At 40.1% G+C, this 16,471-nt stretch overlaps 1 protein-coding gene across 1 annotated transcript in view; it reads left to right on the top strand.

Annotated features, from left to right (window-relative positions):
- Nucleotides 1–16,471, top strand: part of EFHC2 (EF-hand domain containing 2) — a 268,766-nt gene that overhangs the window by 204,213 nt on the left and 48,082 nt on the right. Inside the window, exons 12-13 of the mRNA XM_053579880.1 lie at nt 7,106–7,303; nt 9,437–9,529. Coding sequence (XP_053435855.1) covers nt 7,106–7,303; nt 9,437–9,529 — 291 coding nt within the window. The remainder of the gene's footprint in view (nt 1–7,105; nt 7,304–9,436; nt 9,530–16,471) is intronic.

The following is a 16,471-nucleotide window of genomic DNA, read 5'->3' as shown; positions in this document are numbered from 1 at the left end:
TACCTCTCTATTTTTGTGCCAATACCATGCTGTTTTGATCACTATAGATTTATAGCATAGTTTGAAGTCTGGTAGCTTGATTCCTCCTGATTTGTTTTTCGTTTTTTTTTTTTTATTATTAAATCATACCTGTGTACATTAATGCAATCATGGGGTACCATGTGCTGGTTTTATATACAATTGGAAATATTTTCATCACACTGGTTAACATAGCCTTTCTTGCTTTTTCTTAGTTATTGTGTTAAAACAATTATATTCTACATTTAGTAAGTTTCACATGTAAGATGCACTGTAAGTGTGGTCCCATCAATTATCCTACCTCCATCCATCCTCCCTCTCCCCTCCCTCCTGATTTGTTTTTATTTCTGAGTAATGTCTTGGCTATTCAAGGTTTTTTTTCTGGTTCCATATAAAACAAAGCACTATTTTTTCCAGATCTTTAAAGTATGACAGTGGTGCTTTAAATTTGTAAATTGCTTTAGGTAATATGGACATTTTAACAACATTGAGTCTTCCTAGCCATGAGCATGGTATGTTTTTCCATTTGTCAACATCTTCAGCTATTTCTTTTCTCAGAGTTTCATAATTCTCTTTATAGAGATCTTTCACATCCTTTGTTAAGTAAATTCCCAAATATTTCATCTTCTTTGGCACAGGAAGGGAATAGAGTCCCTCACTCTTGTAAAGGGAATAGAGTCCTTGACTGTTTTTTTCACATTGACTATTATTGGTATATGTAAAAGCTACTGATTTATGAGTATCCTCATAATTTGAGGATTTGTATCCTGAGACGCTATTGTGTTCCTTGATCACTTCTGAGAGTTTTGTGGTTGGTTCCCTGGGGTTTTCCAGGTATAAAATCATATCTGCGAAGAGTGAAAGTTTGATCTCCTCTGACCCTATTTGTATACCTTTGATTGCCTTCTCTTGCCTGATTGCAGTGGCTAAGACTTCCATTACAATGTTGAGACAATGAGCAACCTTGCCTTGTTCATGATCTGAGTGGAAATGTTTTCAATTTTACTCCATTCAATATGATATTGGCTGTGGGTTTGCTGTACATGGCCTCTGTCAGTTTAAGAAAAGTCCTGTCTATACCTATTTTCTTAAGTGTTCAGATCATGAAAGGATGCTGGACATTGTGAAAAGCTTTTTCTGCATCTATTGAGAGAATCACATGGTCTTTGTGTTTTAGTTTGTTTATGTGATGTATTATATTTATAGATTTACATATATTGAACCAACCTTGTGACCCTGGGATAAAACCCACTTGGTCATGGTATATAATTCATTTGATGTGTTGCTGGATTCTCTTTGCTAGGATCTTATTAAATATTTTTGCATTTATGTTCATTAAAGATACTGGTCTCTAATTTTCTTTTCTTGTTGAGCCTTTTCCTGGTTTGGTGATCAGGGTGATATTTGCTTCATAGAATGTGTTGGGAAGTAGTCCTACTTTTTTGATGTTTTGGAAAAGGTGAAGTAATATAGGTACTAGTTCCTCTTTAAAGGTTTGGTAGAATTCTGATGTGAAGCCATCTGGTTCCGGACTCTTCTTTTTTTGGGAGATTGCGTATAGTTGATTAGATTTCAGTACTTGATATAGGTCTGTTCAGCATTTCCAATTCTTTCTGATTAAGTCTAGGAAGTTGGCATGCTTCCAAGTATTGGTCAATTTCTTTCAGATTTTCATATTTCTGAGAATAAAGTTTTTGTAGTATTAATTAAGGATTTTTTGAATTTCTGAGGTGTCTGTTGTTTCACCTTTGTCATTTCTGATTGATGATATTATCAACTTTAATTTTCTATTTTTGGTTAGGTTGACCAAAGGTTTACCAATTTTGTTGAACTTTGCAAAAAACCAACTTTTTGATTCATTGATATTTTGAATAATTCTTTTGTTTTCAATTTCATTTAATTCTGCTCTAATTTTAGTTATTTCTTTTCTTCTGCTGGGTTTTGGGTTGGAATTTTCTTCCCTTTGCAGTTGTTTAAGATATCCCATTAAGTTACTGACTTCCAATTGTGGTATATGTACACCATGGAATATTATGCAGCCTTAAAAAAAGATGGAGACTTTACCTCTTTCATGTTTACATGGATGGAGCTGGAACATATTCTTCTTAGTAAAGTGGCTCAAGAATGGAAGAAAAAGTACCCAATGTACTCACCCTTATTATGAAACTAATCTAGGACCTTCACATGAAAGCTATAACCCAGTTACAACCTAGAATAGGAAGAAGGGGGAAAGGGAGGGGAGGGAGGGGGGAGGTAGGTGGAGAGAGGGGGATTAATTGGATTACACCTGTGGTGCATCTTACAAGGGTATATGTGAATCCTAGTAAATGTGGAATGTAAAGGTCTTAGCAAAATAACTAAGAAAATGCCAGGAAAGCTATGTTAACTAGTGTGATGAAAATGTGTCAAATGGTCTATGAACCAAGTGTATGGTGCCCCATGATCATACTAATGTACACAGCTATGATTTAATAAAAAAAAAAAAGTTACTGACTTCCTCTCTTTTCATTCTCTTGAGGAAGGCTTGCAACACTATAAATTTCCCTCTTAGGACTGCCTTTGCAGTATCCCACAGGTTTTGATAATTCGTGTCTTCATTATTGTTTTGTTCCAAAAATGTGGCAGTTTCCTTCTTAATCTCATCTATGACCCAGCTATCATGCAGCTTAAGGTTAGTTTCCATGTCTTTGTATGAGTATGCAGATACCTGTTATTGGTGATTTCAACTTTTATTGTGTGATGATCTGAGAAAAATACAAGGAATACTTCTAAATTTGCTGAGGTTAGCCTTGTGACCTAAGATGTGATCAATTTTGGAGTATGTTCTGTGGGCTGATGAGAAAAATGTGTATTCAGTTTCGTTAGGATGAAATGTTCTGTAGATATCTGTTAAATTCAATTGTTGTATAGTGAAATTTAGGTCCAAAATTTCTTTGCTTAGTTTCTTTTTTTTTTTAGACATAGAGTTTCACTTTATTGCCCTCGGTAGAGTGCCATGGCATCACACAGCTCACAGCAACCTTCAACTCCTGGGCTTAGGCGATTCTCCTGCCTCAGCCTCCCAAGTAGCTGGGACTACAGGCGCCCACCACAACGCCCGGCTATTTTTTGGTTGCAGTTTGGCCGGGGCCGGGTTTGAACCCGCCACCCTCGGTATATGGGGCCGGCGCCCTGCTCACTGAGCCACAGGCGCCGCCCTTTGCTTAGTTTCTTATTGGAGGATCTATCTAACACGGCCAAAGGGGTATTCAAATCTCTTAACTATTATGGTGCTGCAAGATATTAAATTGCTCATGTCTGTTAGAGTCTCTGTTATAAATTGAGGAGTATTCTGGTTGGGTGCATAAATGTTAATAATTAACATCTCATCATATTGAGTGTTGTTGCCCTTAACAAATATGAAGTGACCATCCTTGTTTTTCTTTACTTTTGTTGTCTTTTGTTGGTTTAAAATTTAGTGTATCTTCAAATAAGATTGCCACTCCTGCTTTTTTCTGATTTCCATTTGCCTGGATTACAGATGCCCATCCCTTTACCCTGAGTCTATATTTATCCTTTAAGGTAAGATGAGATTCTTGTATGCAGCAGATATATGGCCTGAGTTTTTGTATCCAATCAGCCAACCTGTGCCTCTTAAGAGGACAGTTTAAGCCATTCACATTAATTGAGAGTATTGATAAGCCTGGTAGTGTTTTGGGTGTCAAGTTTTTTGAAAGTCCAATGGACATTTTGAATCTTTTCACCACTGTGGAAATTGGGTTTTGGTCAAGAATTTCAGAGTGAGTTTACTTTGGTGGTAGAGCACTCTATAATGAGCTGCTCATTATAGAGGATGGGTCTGCGAATATCCTGGAAAGCTGGTTTGGTTATGGCAAATTTCTTCCATGTGTGTATGTCATTAAAATATTTAACTTCTCCATCATAAATGAATCTCAATTTAGCTAAATACAGGATCTTGGGCTGAAAGTTGTTTTTTTTTTAGGAGATTGAAGGTCAATGACCATCCACTTCTGGCTTGAAAAGTTTCAACAGAGAAATCTGCAATCATTCTAATATTCATCCCCTTGTAAGTTATGATTTTCTTACATCTGGCTGCTTGCAGGATTTTCTCCTTCATATTACTTTGGCAAAGTTAATTATAATGTGTCTAGAAGATGCTTTATTTGGATTGAGTCATGCTGGGGTTCTGAAACTGTCTGCTATCTGAATTTCAGTATCTCTTGCCATACTTGGGAAGTTCTCCTCAATTATCTCTTGGAATAGAGTATCTGTGCTTTTCGGACCATCCCCTTCTCCTTCAGGGATTCCTATGAGGCGAACGTTTGCTCCTTTGGAGTGGTTCCACAATTCTCTCAGGGAATGATCCATTTTTGCTCTCCACTTCTCTTTGAGCATTTAGGAGCATTCAAAAGCTTTGTGTTCAGTGTCAGAGATCCTTTCTTCTGCCTGCTCCATTCTGTTACTGAGGGATTCTACTGTATTTCTCAGATCTTTGGGGGCTGCAAGTTCTTGCTTCAATGTGTCAAAATCTTTGGTGATTTTGTCTTTGAATTCATTGAATTCTTGAGACAACTTTTGATTGCTCCTTAAATTTCTAATTTCATCTTTACCTCTATTCTGTTAATCTTATTTGCAATCCAAATTCTGAATTCGATTTCTGACATGTCAGCCATTTGTTTGTGAATGGGATCTTCTTTTGTGTCTCTTTTGTCATTCCTTTGGGGAGTTGATGTATTCTGATTATTGATGTTGCCAGAATTTTTCCCCTGATTCCACCCCATGATTATTTTGCACAATTTGGCTAGAGAAGTCTACAAGGCAAAATTGAATTGAGGGCTCCTGGAGTTGTAATTAATCAGCCCTTTACCAAAGAACTGGGACTATGATTGCAGCTTTTCCCTTAGAGCTTTACAAAGGTCCCATTCAGAAGTATAGCCTGAAACTCTGGAGACCTGCTTGGTGTGATGGGGTTAGATGGCACTGAGTGGTATTCTGCTAGTCTCTGTCCAATCCTAGTGACTCAGTGGCTTTGGGATGAAATCTCATCTGTGGAGATACAGAAGCAACTAAGACACCTTGTCCCCCCACAGGCGACAACTGGAAGGGGAGAATCCCACACCCCCACAACAACGCAACCAGGGTACAACCTACTGGGTCCCCCGGTTATTGGCCTAGGTCAAGAGTTCCAAACCAATTGTCCCAGTCAACACAAATACCAGTCAGATGAGAGAGTTCAAAAGGTCTTCAGCATCTAGGCAGTAGGGGTCCACTGGCAGCTCAGTTTGACCACAGTGAGAGGAACTGTGGAGCCGCCACCACTGTCGGGTGTGGTGCCACAGGTCTTGGGTACTGCTGTGTGTAGGTCGCAGGAGCCAGCAGGGAGCTGGAGGGCATTGCCACCAGCTGCAAGGGTTACAGGAGCCAGCCCAGGAACCAGAGGGTGGAGCCCCTGACCCCCAGCCTCCAGCCACAGGAGCTGAGCAAGAAGCCAGAGGGCAGAGTTGCCAGCCTCAGTGGGCCTCAAGGTTCACAGGAGCCAGGCAGGAGTCGCAGGCCATGGGCCTTGGATCTCAGGAGCCAAGCAGGGAGCCAAAGGGTGGAGTCACCAGCCCCAGGCTGCAGGTCACAGTAGCTGGGCAGCAGTCATTGGCTGTGGGCCACGGGTAGCAGGAGCCAGGTAGGAGCCGAGGGTGGAGTTGCTGTGGGCTGCAAGAGTGGCAGGAGTGGGGTGGGAGTCCCTGGCTGTGGGCTTCTCTGGTCACAGGAGCCATGTTGGAGTCTCCGGCCATGGATCACAGGTTGCAGGAGTGGGGTGAGAGTCGCCACCATGGTCACCATCGCGGGAGCCCAGGGGAAGCTTAGCCACCCACTGTGGGCTGCCGAGTTGGGGAGCTGGTTTGCCATGGTCCCTGGTGGTCAGTAGCACAGGTCCCAAGCTATGCTCTTTCCAACAGGGGGCAAGTCTCTCTCACCTTGTGACTTCCGGCCTGTATTAAAGGTATAGTTTCAGCGCAACTGCCTCACAGCTCGTGAGGTGCCCCACCTTAGCAAAAATCTGCCAAACACTCCGGATTTTGCAGGGGGTAGTCTTCTAGACTGCCAGGAGAAGGAGGAGGGGTGGATTGGGAGTTAGGAAGGTAGGGAGAATATTAGATCAACTTGTGGCCCAGGCAAGAGACTACCTGGGCTTGCAGCAGTTTCTCTCTGTGGAGGGAGTCCCAGCCCTTAGTTGGTCTCTCCCCTTCAATAAAACAAAAGGTCCTCTGTTCTCTACTCACCTCAAGCCACTCTCCTGGGGTGGGGAGGGGAAGGATTCCCGTCCTCTTTGGGATGGGTTTTGTACCTGAAATTTGTTTCCTTGGAGTGCCAGCTTGTCACAGCAGGGGTGATGTGAACCTATGGATCCTCTCTCTCAGGCTCAGCTCCCGATCTTCCACTTTATTGGGTTATTTCTGACCATTATTTCTCCCTCTGGATGGGAGCTTCTGCCAAAAGCTGTCTTCAGTCAGCCATCTTGCCTCCCTCTTGACACAGCTTTTTTAACGCTTCTTTTTTTTCTCTTATTTTGTTCTCATTGCCAGGGTGTGTCAATTTTTATTTTTTATTATATATACATGCGTGAATGCTTTCCCCATCCCAAAACACCTTTCTAATTTATTGCCTTATAAATTTCATGCCCTAGGAAACCAGAAAGCAAAGTTTCTCATTATTTTGTGTAAGGAAGATCAGTAGGCATTGAATAAAGCCATGTATTTAGTGACAGATTTTTGACCACACAAGGCCTTAAAAATTTGCTTCCTGATTGCACGTTATTATGTCATACAAGTTTGATTCTGGGAAAAAATGCCATTTTATTTATAAATTTATAGCTATCTATAATAGCCATAGCGCTTATGATTTTCCATTCCAGCATTGGTGCCTTCCTGCTGCTCCTAAATTAAGGAGAGAAATTAAATTAAAGAAAAATAATTGCCTTTCCCTTTGCAGTTGGTAAGAGTTTTATAAAATGGTATTTGGAGCTTTCTATTAAGAGAGGTAAAATACTGTATTCTTAGACATCATTTTATGAATCTTTTTCCACATTCAGAGAGATAATGATGAGTCTAACCGTTGGAAAACTCACGGACCAAGAGGTTATAACCATTGCACGTCACTACCGTGTACCTGATGAACCATGTCCAACTTTGGAGGTCTTACTTGCGCAGGCCCATGAACAACTCAAGAGAAATACTTTTGAGAATTTCGAAAGATTCTTTTCTACCTGTGCATACGAAGATCGAGAAAAGTAAGCTTTTGTTTTATTGATTCTAATAAATCATTCAAGTTTCTGTGAACCTGAGTAATGAGGGAATTTATATTTTATCAAAATGGGCAAAAGGAAAATTGACATGTCTCATAATGCTCCAGTACTTAGCAAAACCACCTTAAATCATTTTTGGAGACGTATTTGGGTACAGGTATTTCACAGTGACAGTGAGATTTGTTTGTTGATGGAATAGGGAAGGCTCTACATCTTAAAAAGAATAAGTTGCTCTCTTGAATTTTCTTTTCATTCAATTCTAGAAGCTTTGAACTGAAACATAGTAAATCAAGATTTTAGAAGGTTTAATTCTGACATATTATCTTTTTCCATTATATTAGTGATGACTGCAATTTATAAATGTGACCTTTATAATAAACTGGTCAGGGAATTTGCAAGTAAACTTTTACAGAATTTCTTTTATTTCCCCCTTTTAAAAATTTCAGAATCTTAAGGGGGTACAACTATTTTGGTTCCATGAAGTTCTCGTGTATAGTTTGAATCAAAGTTATAATAGAATTCCTTTGAAATTACTTCTTCTTGGAAATAATGACGTTCAGTATAATCTATTTCTGATACATTGATCATGTGGGTATGGAACTTCATTGAGTCACTGTTAACATAAAATTGGATGCAAACATCTTAATATGTTTTGGTATTCATCTTACTCACAGATCTGATATAGTGGGGAGGGTATATAACTTTATTTCTTTCATTTGGAGTTGGCAAAGCTTAGTTCTCACTTTAGCTTCTAACTTTGTTGCTGCACACCATTGCCATCTCTCTTCTCTGTGACTCTATTCTTCATCCCCAGACTTGAAGTCTATAACTAAGTGGCCAGCTACATGCCTTGAGTATCTTTGGAGTTACCATAGTTTACTTTAAAAATGAATCTTATTTTTTTTCCTAATCCACAATGTATCCATCTGCAGTGAGTTTTTTTTAAAGATGCATTTTTCCTTGAATCTTTAAGCTTCCCTGAGCTGCCTAGAGCAGTGGTCCCCAACAGTTTTGGCCCCAAGGACCAGTTTCATGGCAATCTGTGCACGGATGGGTGGGGAACAGAGCTGAGGTGGTGATGCCAGTGATGGGGAGCAGCTGGCAGCTATAAATACAGATGAAGCTCTTTCTCTCGATTGCTCTCTGCTCACCTGCTGTGAAGCCTGGTTCGTTAAGTTTCATGGAAGACAATTTTTCCAAGGAGTGGCAGTGGGGGGTTGGCTCATAACAGGCCATAAACTGGTACTGGTCCCTAGTGGCCTGGGGGTTGGAGACCATAGTCATAGAGGATGTGTGGCCTGAGCTTTTCATGACACTGGCCCTGCCTTCTACCATAGAGGTGCCCCTGCTTCAAGGTGAGAAATGTGACCCTCCTTCACTAAAGGAACACCTCTTGGGAATAAGGAAGCTGCTTGATCCGGTAGCCTAAGTTTCCTCCAGATACAGCAAGCTTTGATTCCAGATGTAAACATTCTCATTGCAAAGAAAAGAGACCACTTTCTTTCCTGCTGATTCTGATTGTGATGCCTGGAAGAGCATTGGCTAAATGAAAACATTGGCCATGCATTTCTGTGCCCAGCAAAGAATGAATGTTGGGCTTCTCTAGAGAAAAATGCTTGCATCTGACAAAATTGAAGTGAATGTTGAGGCCCCAGCTGGGGCTTCCAGGTTATAAGGTTTGGGTCCAAGGAAAAGACTAGAAAAACACCCTCAAGTCATATCGTACTTATGTTGGAAGCTCTGCATGCCTGTCAAATTAAGAGATGTTTTCAAATATCAGAACCATTTTTGACTAGTGGTCAAGAATGCAGATCGATTACTTAGAGCAACACTTGTGGCTTGTGGCTGCAGCCTTAATAGGCTGTACTGTCACCAAACAAGAATCTGCATCTTCATGGAAAGGCCTTTGTAAGGACATAATCTGGTGACCTCTGAAATAGCAAAAGTTGGTGAAATGCAATATGTCTGTTTTTCCTGTGAATTCCAACACCAGTTTTCATACTTCCATGTGCACATTTTTAGGACTTGTCACATCTGTATTTTCTTTTCTGCAGAATGTAATTATTGCTAAAGGGGACACAAAATATATAAAAGCCCATTTACTTTGTTTTAATGCAGAAAAAATGTATTACCCACCAAATACATTAGAAGGCTGTGCAAGTCCTCCAGGTTACCTGTGAATGAGGATCTTCTAGCAACCTTACTGTCCAGGTAAGCAAGAGCACTCACTACCCATCATGGGGATTGTCCTATGGACTTTTGTGTGGGGGACCATTCCTGGTTTTACATCTGTCTTTACCCTTCACTTACCCTTGACTGTTTTGATGATATTATTGATGACATACTTTCATTTAAGTGTTACAAAAGAAAAAGCTTGTCATAATTTTGAACATTAGAGAACCTATTGTAAGTTATTATTTGATCTTTTTAACATGAATACACAGTTACATATCCACAGGTTCCTGGGACAAAATGAAATGTGCAACTTCATTGGTTCTGAGAACTTTAGATATAAAATTCAGGGCAAGTTTTTCAAAGCATTAGTTGCTGATAGCTAAAGGCATGCAGTAAGAGGATCTAGGATTATTAGCATGGAGCTCTGTCTTGCTAGAGCACCAAATGGAAAATTAAGAGATTATGGTGTCATGAAAGGCGAGCACAGTGAACTCCTCTCTAAAATAGCACTTCTCTTGTTGAACTTGACTTTTCACTTCCAGGCCCCTCTCTTCGAGCCACTTAGACTGTGGTCATCTTTCATGTTTCCTATGGCATCACTCTAGCTCCTTCCCTGACTAATGTTTCTTGATGATGCTAACATTTTGGGCTGTGTTGTAGGCATTGTGATAATTGCTTTGGATACATTATCTTATTTACTTTTTGAGAACAACTTGTGAGGCCATAACTATTATCCTTCCTATCCTTCCTATCTTATATATGAAGATGCTGAGGTCTAGAGAGATGAGGTGTTTTGCCCAAAGTCACATGAAGAAGAGCTGTGACTTGATTTCTGAACCTTTCAAATGCATATCCCTGCTTCTGGTCATTTTTAATTATTGGCTACAAATAGCCAGTAGGTTAGGATGTCTCCTTCCTACTGCCTGCATCCACTCTCTCCTCTGCATTTCCACTGTTGTCACTCTTGTTCTGACCCAGATTGCTTCTTGAATACTACAGGGCCTCCACATTGGTATTTTCTTCCGCCAGTCTCTGAATTTTTAAATCCATTTTTACATGCCTTCTATGAGTAAAAATGTGTGTCATTTTGTCACTCTTCTACTCACAAACCTATGATGTCTCTTTTTTCTCTACCAGCTCCTTATCTTTGAAGTAAGCTCCTTCTTCATTGTGGGGTTTAGGGCTGTCAGGTGGAGCATTGTTCTCAAGCAAGGGCTAGTGTAGGGAATCCTCATCTGAGACAAAAGGAAAAACTAAAGGAACAGATAAAACCAAATCCTATGTAGGGGAATCAAGGTCCAGGGTATTAGGAGTGGAATCCAAAAGAGGGCAAATCTGGTTGGATGTGGGTGTGCATTGGATCGACATGGCATAATTTTCTAGACTATCAATTCTCTTTCTGATGTTTTGAATTTGTTTTTATTTTAACTCTATTTGCTTTTGTTTTCTAGCAGCAGTGTGAGGGATAAGTAGGTCATCCTGGTTTATAGGACCTGAGATGAGGTAGACAGGCCTAGAAGTCAGGGCTCTGCACAGTTACACCCCACCCCCAGAGCTTCCCTTGAGTTGCCAATAGTCCACCCAAATAGGCCATTTAGCATTTCACAGATACACTTCCTGGTTTTTCACATTTTTGCCTTTCCTTTTGCTACATCTTCCAGAGGAAGTAGTTTCTTTTTTTTTTCACCTGCTGAAAACAAGCTCTTCCTTCAAGACCCATTTAAAGTGGCACTGCATCCACAAAGCCTTATTGCATTTGTTTGGCTGATGATTGGAGTGATTCTCTCCTGTTAAGAATTCTTGCGACTATGTATGCTTCTCTGTTTGTCCCTTAATGAAGATCTATGGCTTAACCTTTGATTCATTCAGTGCAGAAACCTGCTTCTAACCTGTTTGATTTACCACCTCACATATTGACAATTTTAACCCCCGCCTTGTCTCTCATATTCTTTGAGTTTTCTTACTAGCTGTGTGACCTTGTGCATGAGTTTTGGCCTGTTTGAAACTCAGATTCTTTACCTCTAGAATGAGATAACAGTACCCACTCCCTAGAAGTTCTGAGGGTTGATTAAGATAACATACATAAAGTACCCAGCATAGTATCTGGTGCTAAGTACTGATCGGTAAAGTTCTAGTCAAGGACCATAGACCACACACTCTGACTTGGAAATGAACTGGAAAAAAACCTGTGTTTTTGTAGATAGAGGAGACCTTGTTTCTCAACAGTTGGATTTGAATGCCTTTCACAAATTAAGATGTCTTCTAGTCAGGAAGCTGTGGATGTTTATTAGATTATCTCTTGATGGCCTTGAGGCTGAGTTGTCCTGGAAAGTCCAGTAATGTGGGAGTCTGGCTTCTGGAGGACCTAGATGTTTCTTATCCAGTGCTAAGGCCACCACGTCATCATCCTGTCATTCTCTCAGCAGACTGTTTTGTCTTTGTCTTTACGATTTGACATTAAATGCAGAAAGAGAATTTCACAACTTGTTTCGAAGTTGTCTCAGTCTCTGAGCACATCTGCCTCCAAGCCCAGCTTAACTTGGAGGACATCCTTCTCAGCCACAAAGCAGACCATGTTCAGTCTAACTTTGCCTCTAATTGGGCAGTGACCCTTCTCCACACTCAGGGGAAACTTCAGACTAATCAGATTAGAAAATGTCTCTTTCCCATTCCCCTCTCCTTCCAATATGCCCTGCCGTGATTTGGGTCACATGCTTGGTGTTTTGCATCATCTCCACAGATTCCTTTCAAAGACTGCCCTAATTCCTAATAGGCCTATCAGCCTGCAGCTTACATTTATATTCTGCATTCTTATTGTTCCCCACAGACTCCACAGTGCTTTACAGAGCTCTGACTAGAGTCTCCTTCTGCACAGCTCTCCTCATGGCACGCTAAGCCAGAGCCGCCTCTGACGTCTTCGGTCTCCCATGGGAGGCAGGCATGGAGTTTGTTGACTTTGTCCGATGCACATTCTGCCCAGAAGTAGTTTTCCCTGCTTCGGGATGGAGCTGAGCAGCTGTTAAGCAGCCATGTATCCCTGCTGTGTGAATGTAGATGAGGAGCTGAAAAACAGTATAGCTAGAGGGTTGGAGGCTTTCCTTCACGCACTGATTGTTGCTTATGTGTTTCTCGCAATCCTATGTTTTAGGACCACAATTTCCCTTCTACTCCATTCCCAATTTTCTTGTAATTCAATTTGATCTTGCCTTATTAGTACAACTCAAGCTGGAATCAGGACTTCAAAATCATTTCACACACAGGTATCTCAGCCCCCATTAGTTTGTGCTGTGGGAGCTGAGATAAGGTCATCTTACATACCAAACAAATTCATTTCACTAATGCACAGAACGTCAGACTTACGTGTTCCATGTAGTAGAAGCTATTACTCATTAATAATAGAAGTGACACTGTATTGATGTAGTGCTGAGGGCCTTAGAATATTTTGTAAATTCTTGAGCATGCTAAAAGGTACATTTTATTTTATTTTATTTTTTATATTTTTTTAGATTTTTAAGAGTTTTGCTTGATTATTTGTTTGTATTATTATTATTATTAAATCATAGCTGTGTACATTAATGCGATCATGGGGCACCATACATTGCTTTTATAGACCATTTGACACATTTTCATCACACGGGTTAAGATAATCTTCCTGGCATTTTCTTAGTTATTGTGTTAAGAGATTTACATTCTACATTTACTAAGTTTCACATGTACCCTTGTAAGATGCACCACAGGTGTAATCCCACCAATCACCCTCCTTCTGCCCACCTCCCCCCTCCCTCCACACCCTTTTCCCCTTCCCCCTATTCTTAGGTTATAACTGGGTTATAGCTTTCATGTGAAAGCCATAAATTAGTCTCATAGTAGGGCTGAGTTCATTGGATACTTTTTTCTTCCATTCTTGAGATACTTTACTAAGAAGAATATGTTCCACCTCCATCCATGTAAACACGAAAGAGGTAAAGTCTCCATCTTTCCTTAAGGCTGCATAATATTTCATGGTGTACATATACCACAATTTGTAAATCCATTCGTGGATCGATGGGCACTTGGGCTTTTTCCATGACTTGGCAATTATGAATTGGGCTGCAATAAACATTCTGATACAAATATCTTTGTTGTAATGTGATTTTTGGTTTTCTGGATATATACCTAGTAGAGGAATTATAGGATTGAATGGCAGATCTATTTTTAGATCTCTAAGTGTTCTCCAAACATCTTTCCAAAAGGAATATATTAGTTTGCATTCCCACCAGCAGTGTAGAAGTTTTCCCTTTTCTCCACATCCACTCCAACATCTCTGGTCTTGGGATTTTGTGATATGGGCTAATCTTACTGGAGTTAGATGATACATCAAAGTAGTTTTGATTTGCATTTCTCTGATAATTAAAGATGATGAGCATTTTTTCATATGTCTATAGGCCATGCACCTCTCTTCTTCAGAGAAGTTTCTCTTCAAGTCCCTTGCCCAGCCTGCAATAGGATCAGCTTTTTAGGTTGATCAGGTCCCAGTAGTGTATTTTTGAAGCTGCTTCAATTGCCCAGAGGGTCCTCCTCATAAAATACTCGCCTAGACCCATTTCTTCAAGGGTTTTCCCTGCACTCTCTTCTAGTATTTTTATACTTTCATGTCTTAAGTTTTAATCTTTAATCCTGTGGGAGTCTATGTTAGTTAATGGTAAAAGAGGTGGGTCCAGTTTCAGTCTTCTACAGGTTGCCAGCCAGTTCACCCAGCACCATTTGTTTATTTATTTATTTATTTATTTTTTAATTAAATCATAACTGTATACATTGATATGATCATGGGGCATCATACACTCGCTTCATAGACCATTTGACACATTTTTATCACAGTGGTTAACATAGCCTTTCTGGCCTTATCTCAGTTACTGTGCCAAAACCTTTACATACTACATCTACCAAGTTTCGCAAATACCCCTGTAAGATGCACACAGGTGTGATCCCACCGATCCCCCTCCCTCTACCCACCCCCCTTTCCCACTTCCCCCTATTGTTAAGTTGTAACTCGGTTATAGCTTTCATGTGAGAGCCCCAAATTAGTTTCATAGTAGGGCTGAGTACATTGGGTACTTTTTCTTCCATTCTTGAGATACTTTACTAAGAAGAATATGTTCCAGCTCCATCCATGTAAACATGAAAGAGGTAAAGTCTCCATCTTTCTTTAAGGCTGCATAGTATTCCATGGTATACATATACCACAATTTATTAATCCATTCGTGGATCGATGGGCACTTGGGCTTTTTCCATGACTTAGCTATTATGAATTGGGCTGCAATAAACATTCTGGTACAAATATCTTTGTTATGTTGTGATTTTTGGTCTTCTGGGTATATGCCCAGCAGAGGAATTACAGGATTGAATGGCAGATCTATTTTTAGATCTCTGAGTGTTCTCCATATATCTTTCCAAAAGGAATGTATTAATTTGCATTCCCACCAGCAGTGCAGAAGTGTTCCCTTTTCTCCGCATCCATGCCAACATCTCTGGTCTTGAGATTTTGTGATATAGGCTAGTCTCATTGGAGTTAGATGATATCTCAAAGTAGTTTTGATTTGCATTTCTCTGATGATTAAAGATGATGAGCATTTTTTCATATGTCTGAAGGCCGTGCGTCTGTCTTCTTCAGAGAAGTTTCTCTTCAAATCCCTTACCCAGCCTGCGATGGAATCCCTTGTTTTTTTCTTGCTGACGCGTTTGAGTTCTCTGTGGATTCTGGTTATTAAATCTTTGTCAGAGATATACCCTGCAAATATCTTCTCCCATTATGACGGCTGTCTGTTTGCTTTGCTTACTGTGTTCTTAGCTGTGCAGAAGCTTTTTAGTTTTTTTTTTTTTTTACATTTTACTTTTTTTTTTAAATCATAACTGTATACATTGATATGATCATGGGGCATCATACACTCGCTTCATAAACCATTTGACACATTTTTATCACAGTGGTTAACATAGCCTTTCTGGCGTTATCTCAGTTACTGTGCCAAAACATTTACATTCTACATTTACCAAGTTTCGCAAATACCCCTGTAAGATGCACCACAGGTGTGATCCCACCAATCCCCCTCCCTCTACCCACCCACTCCCTTCCCACTTCCCCCTATTGTTAACTTGTAGCTGGGTTATAGCTTTCATGTGAGAGTCCCAAATTAGTTTCTTAGTAGGGCTGTGTACATTGGGTACTTTTTCTTCCATTCCTGGGATACTTTACTAAGAAGAATATGTTCCTGCTCCATCCATGTAAACATGAAAGAGGTAAAGTCTCCATCTTTCTTTAAGGTTGCATAGTATTCCATGGTATACATATACCACAATTTATTAATCCATTCGTGGATCGATGGGCACTTGGGCTTTTTCCATGACTTAGCTATTATGAATTGGGCTGCAATAAACATTCTGGTACAAATATCTTTGTTATGTTGTGATTTTTGGTCTTCTGGGTATATGCCCAGCAAAGGAATTACAGGATTGAATGGCAGATCTATTTTTAGATCCCTGAGTGTTCTCCATATATCTTTCCAAAAGGAATGTATTAATTTGCATTCCCACCAGCAGTGCAGAAGTGTTCCCTTTTCTCCGCATCCACGCCAATATCTCTGGTCTTGAGATTTTGTGATATAGGCTAGTCTCATTGGAGTTAGATGATATCTCAAAGTAGTTTTGATTTGCATTTCTCTGATGATTAAAGATGATGAGCATTTTTTCATATGTCTGAAGGCCGTGCGCCTGTCTTCTTCAGAGAAGTTTCTCTTCAAATCCCTTGCCCAGCCTGCGATGGGATCCCTTGTTTTTTTCTTGCTGATGCATTTGAGTTCTCTGTGGATTCTGGTTATTAAACCTTTGTCAGAGATATACCCTGCAAATATCTTCTCCCATTCTGAGGGCTGTCTGCTTGCTCTGCTTACTGTGTTCTTAGCTGTGCAGAAGCATTTTAGTTTGATCAAGTCCCAGTAGTGTATT

This window comes from Nycticebus coucang, chromosome X (genome assembly GCF_027406575.1).
Source record: "Nycticebus coucang isolate mNycCou1 chromosome X, mNycCou1.pri, whole genome shotgun sequence".
NCBI lineage: Eukaryota > Metazoa > Chordata > Mammalia > Primates > Lorisidae > Nycticebus > Nycticebus coucang.
The sequence above is the reverse complement of the archived record's forward strand: the minus strand, read 5'-3'. Positions and strand labels throughout refer to the sequence as shown.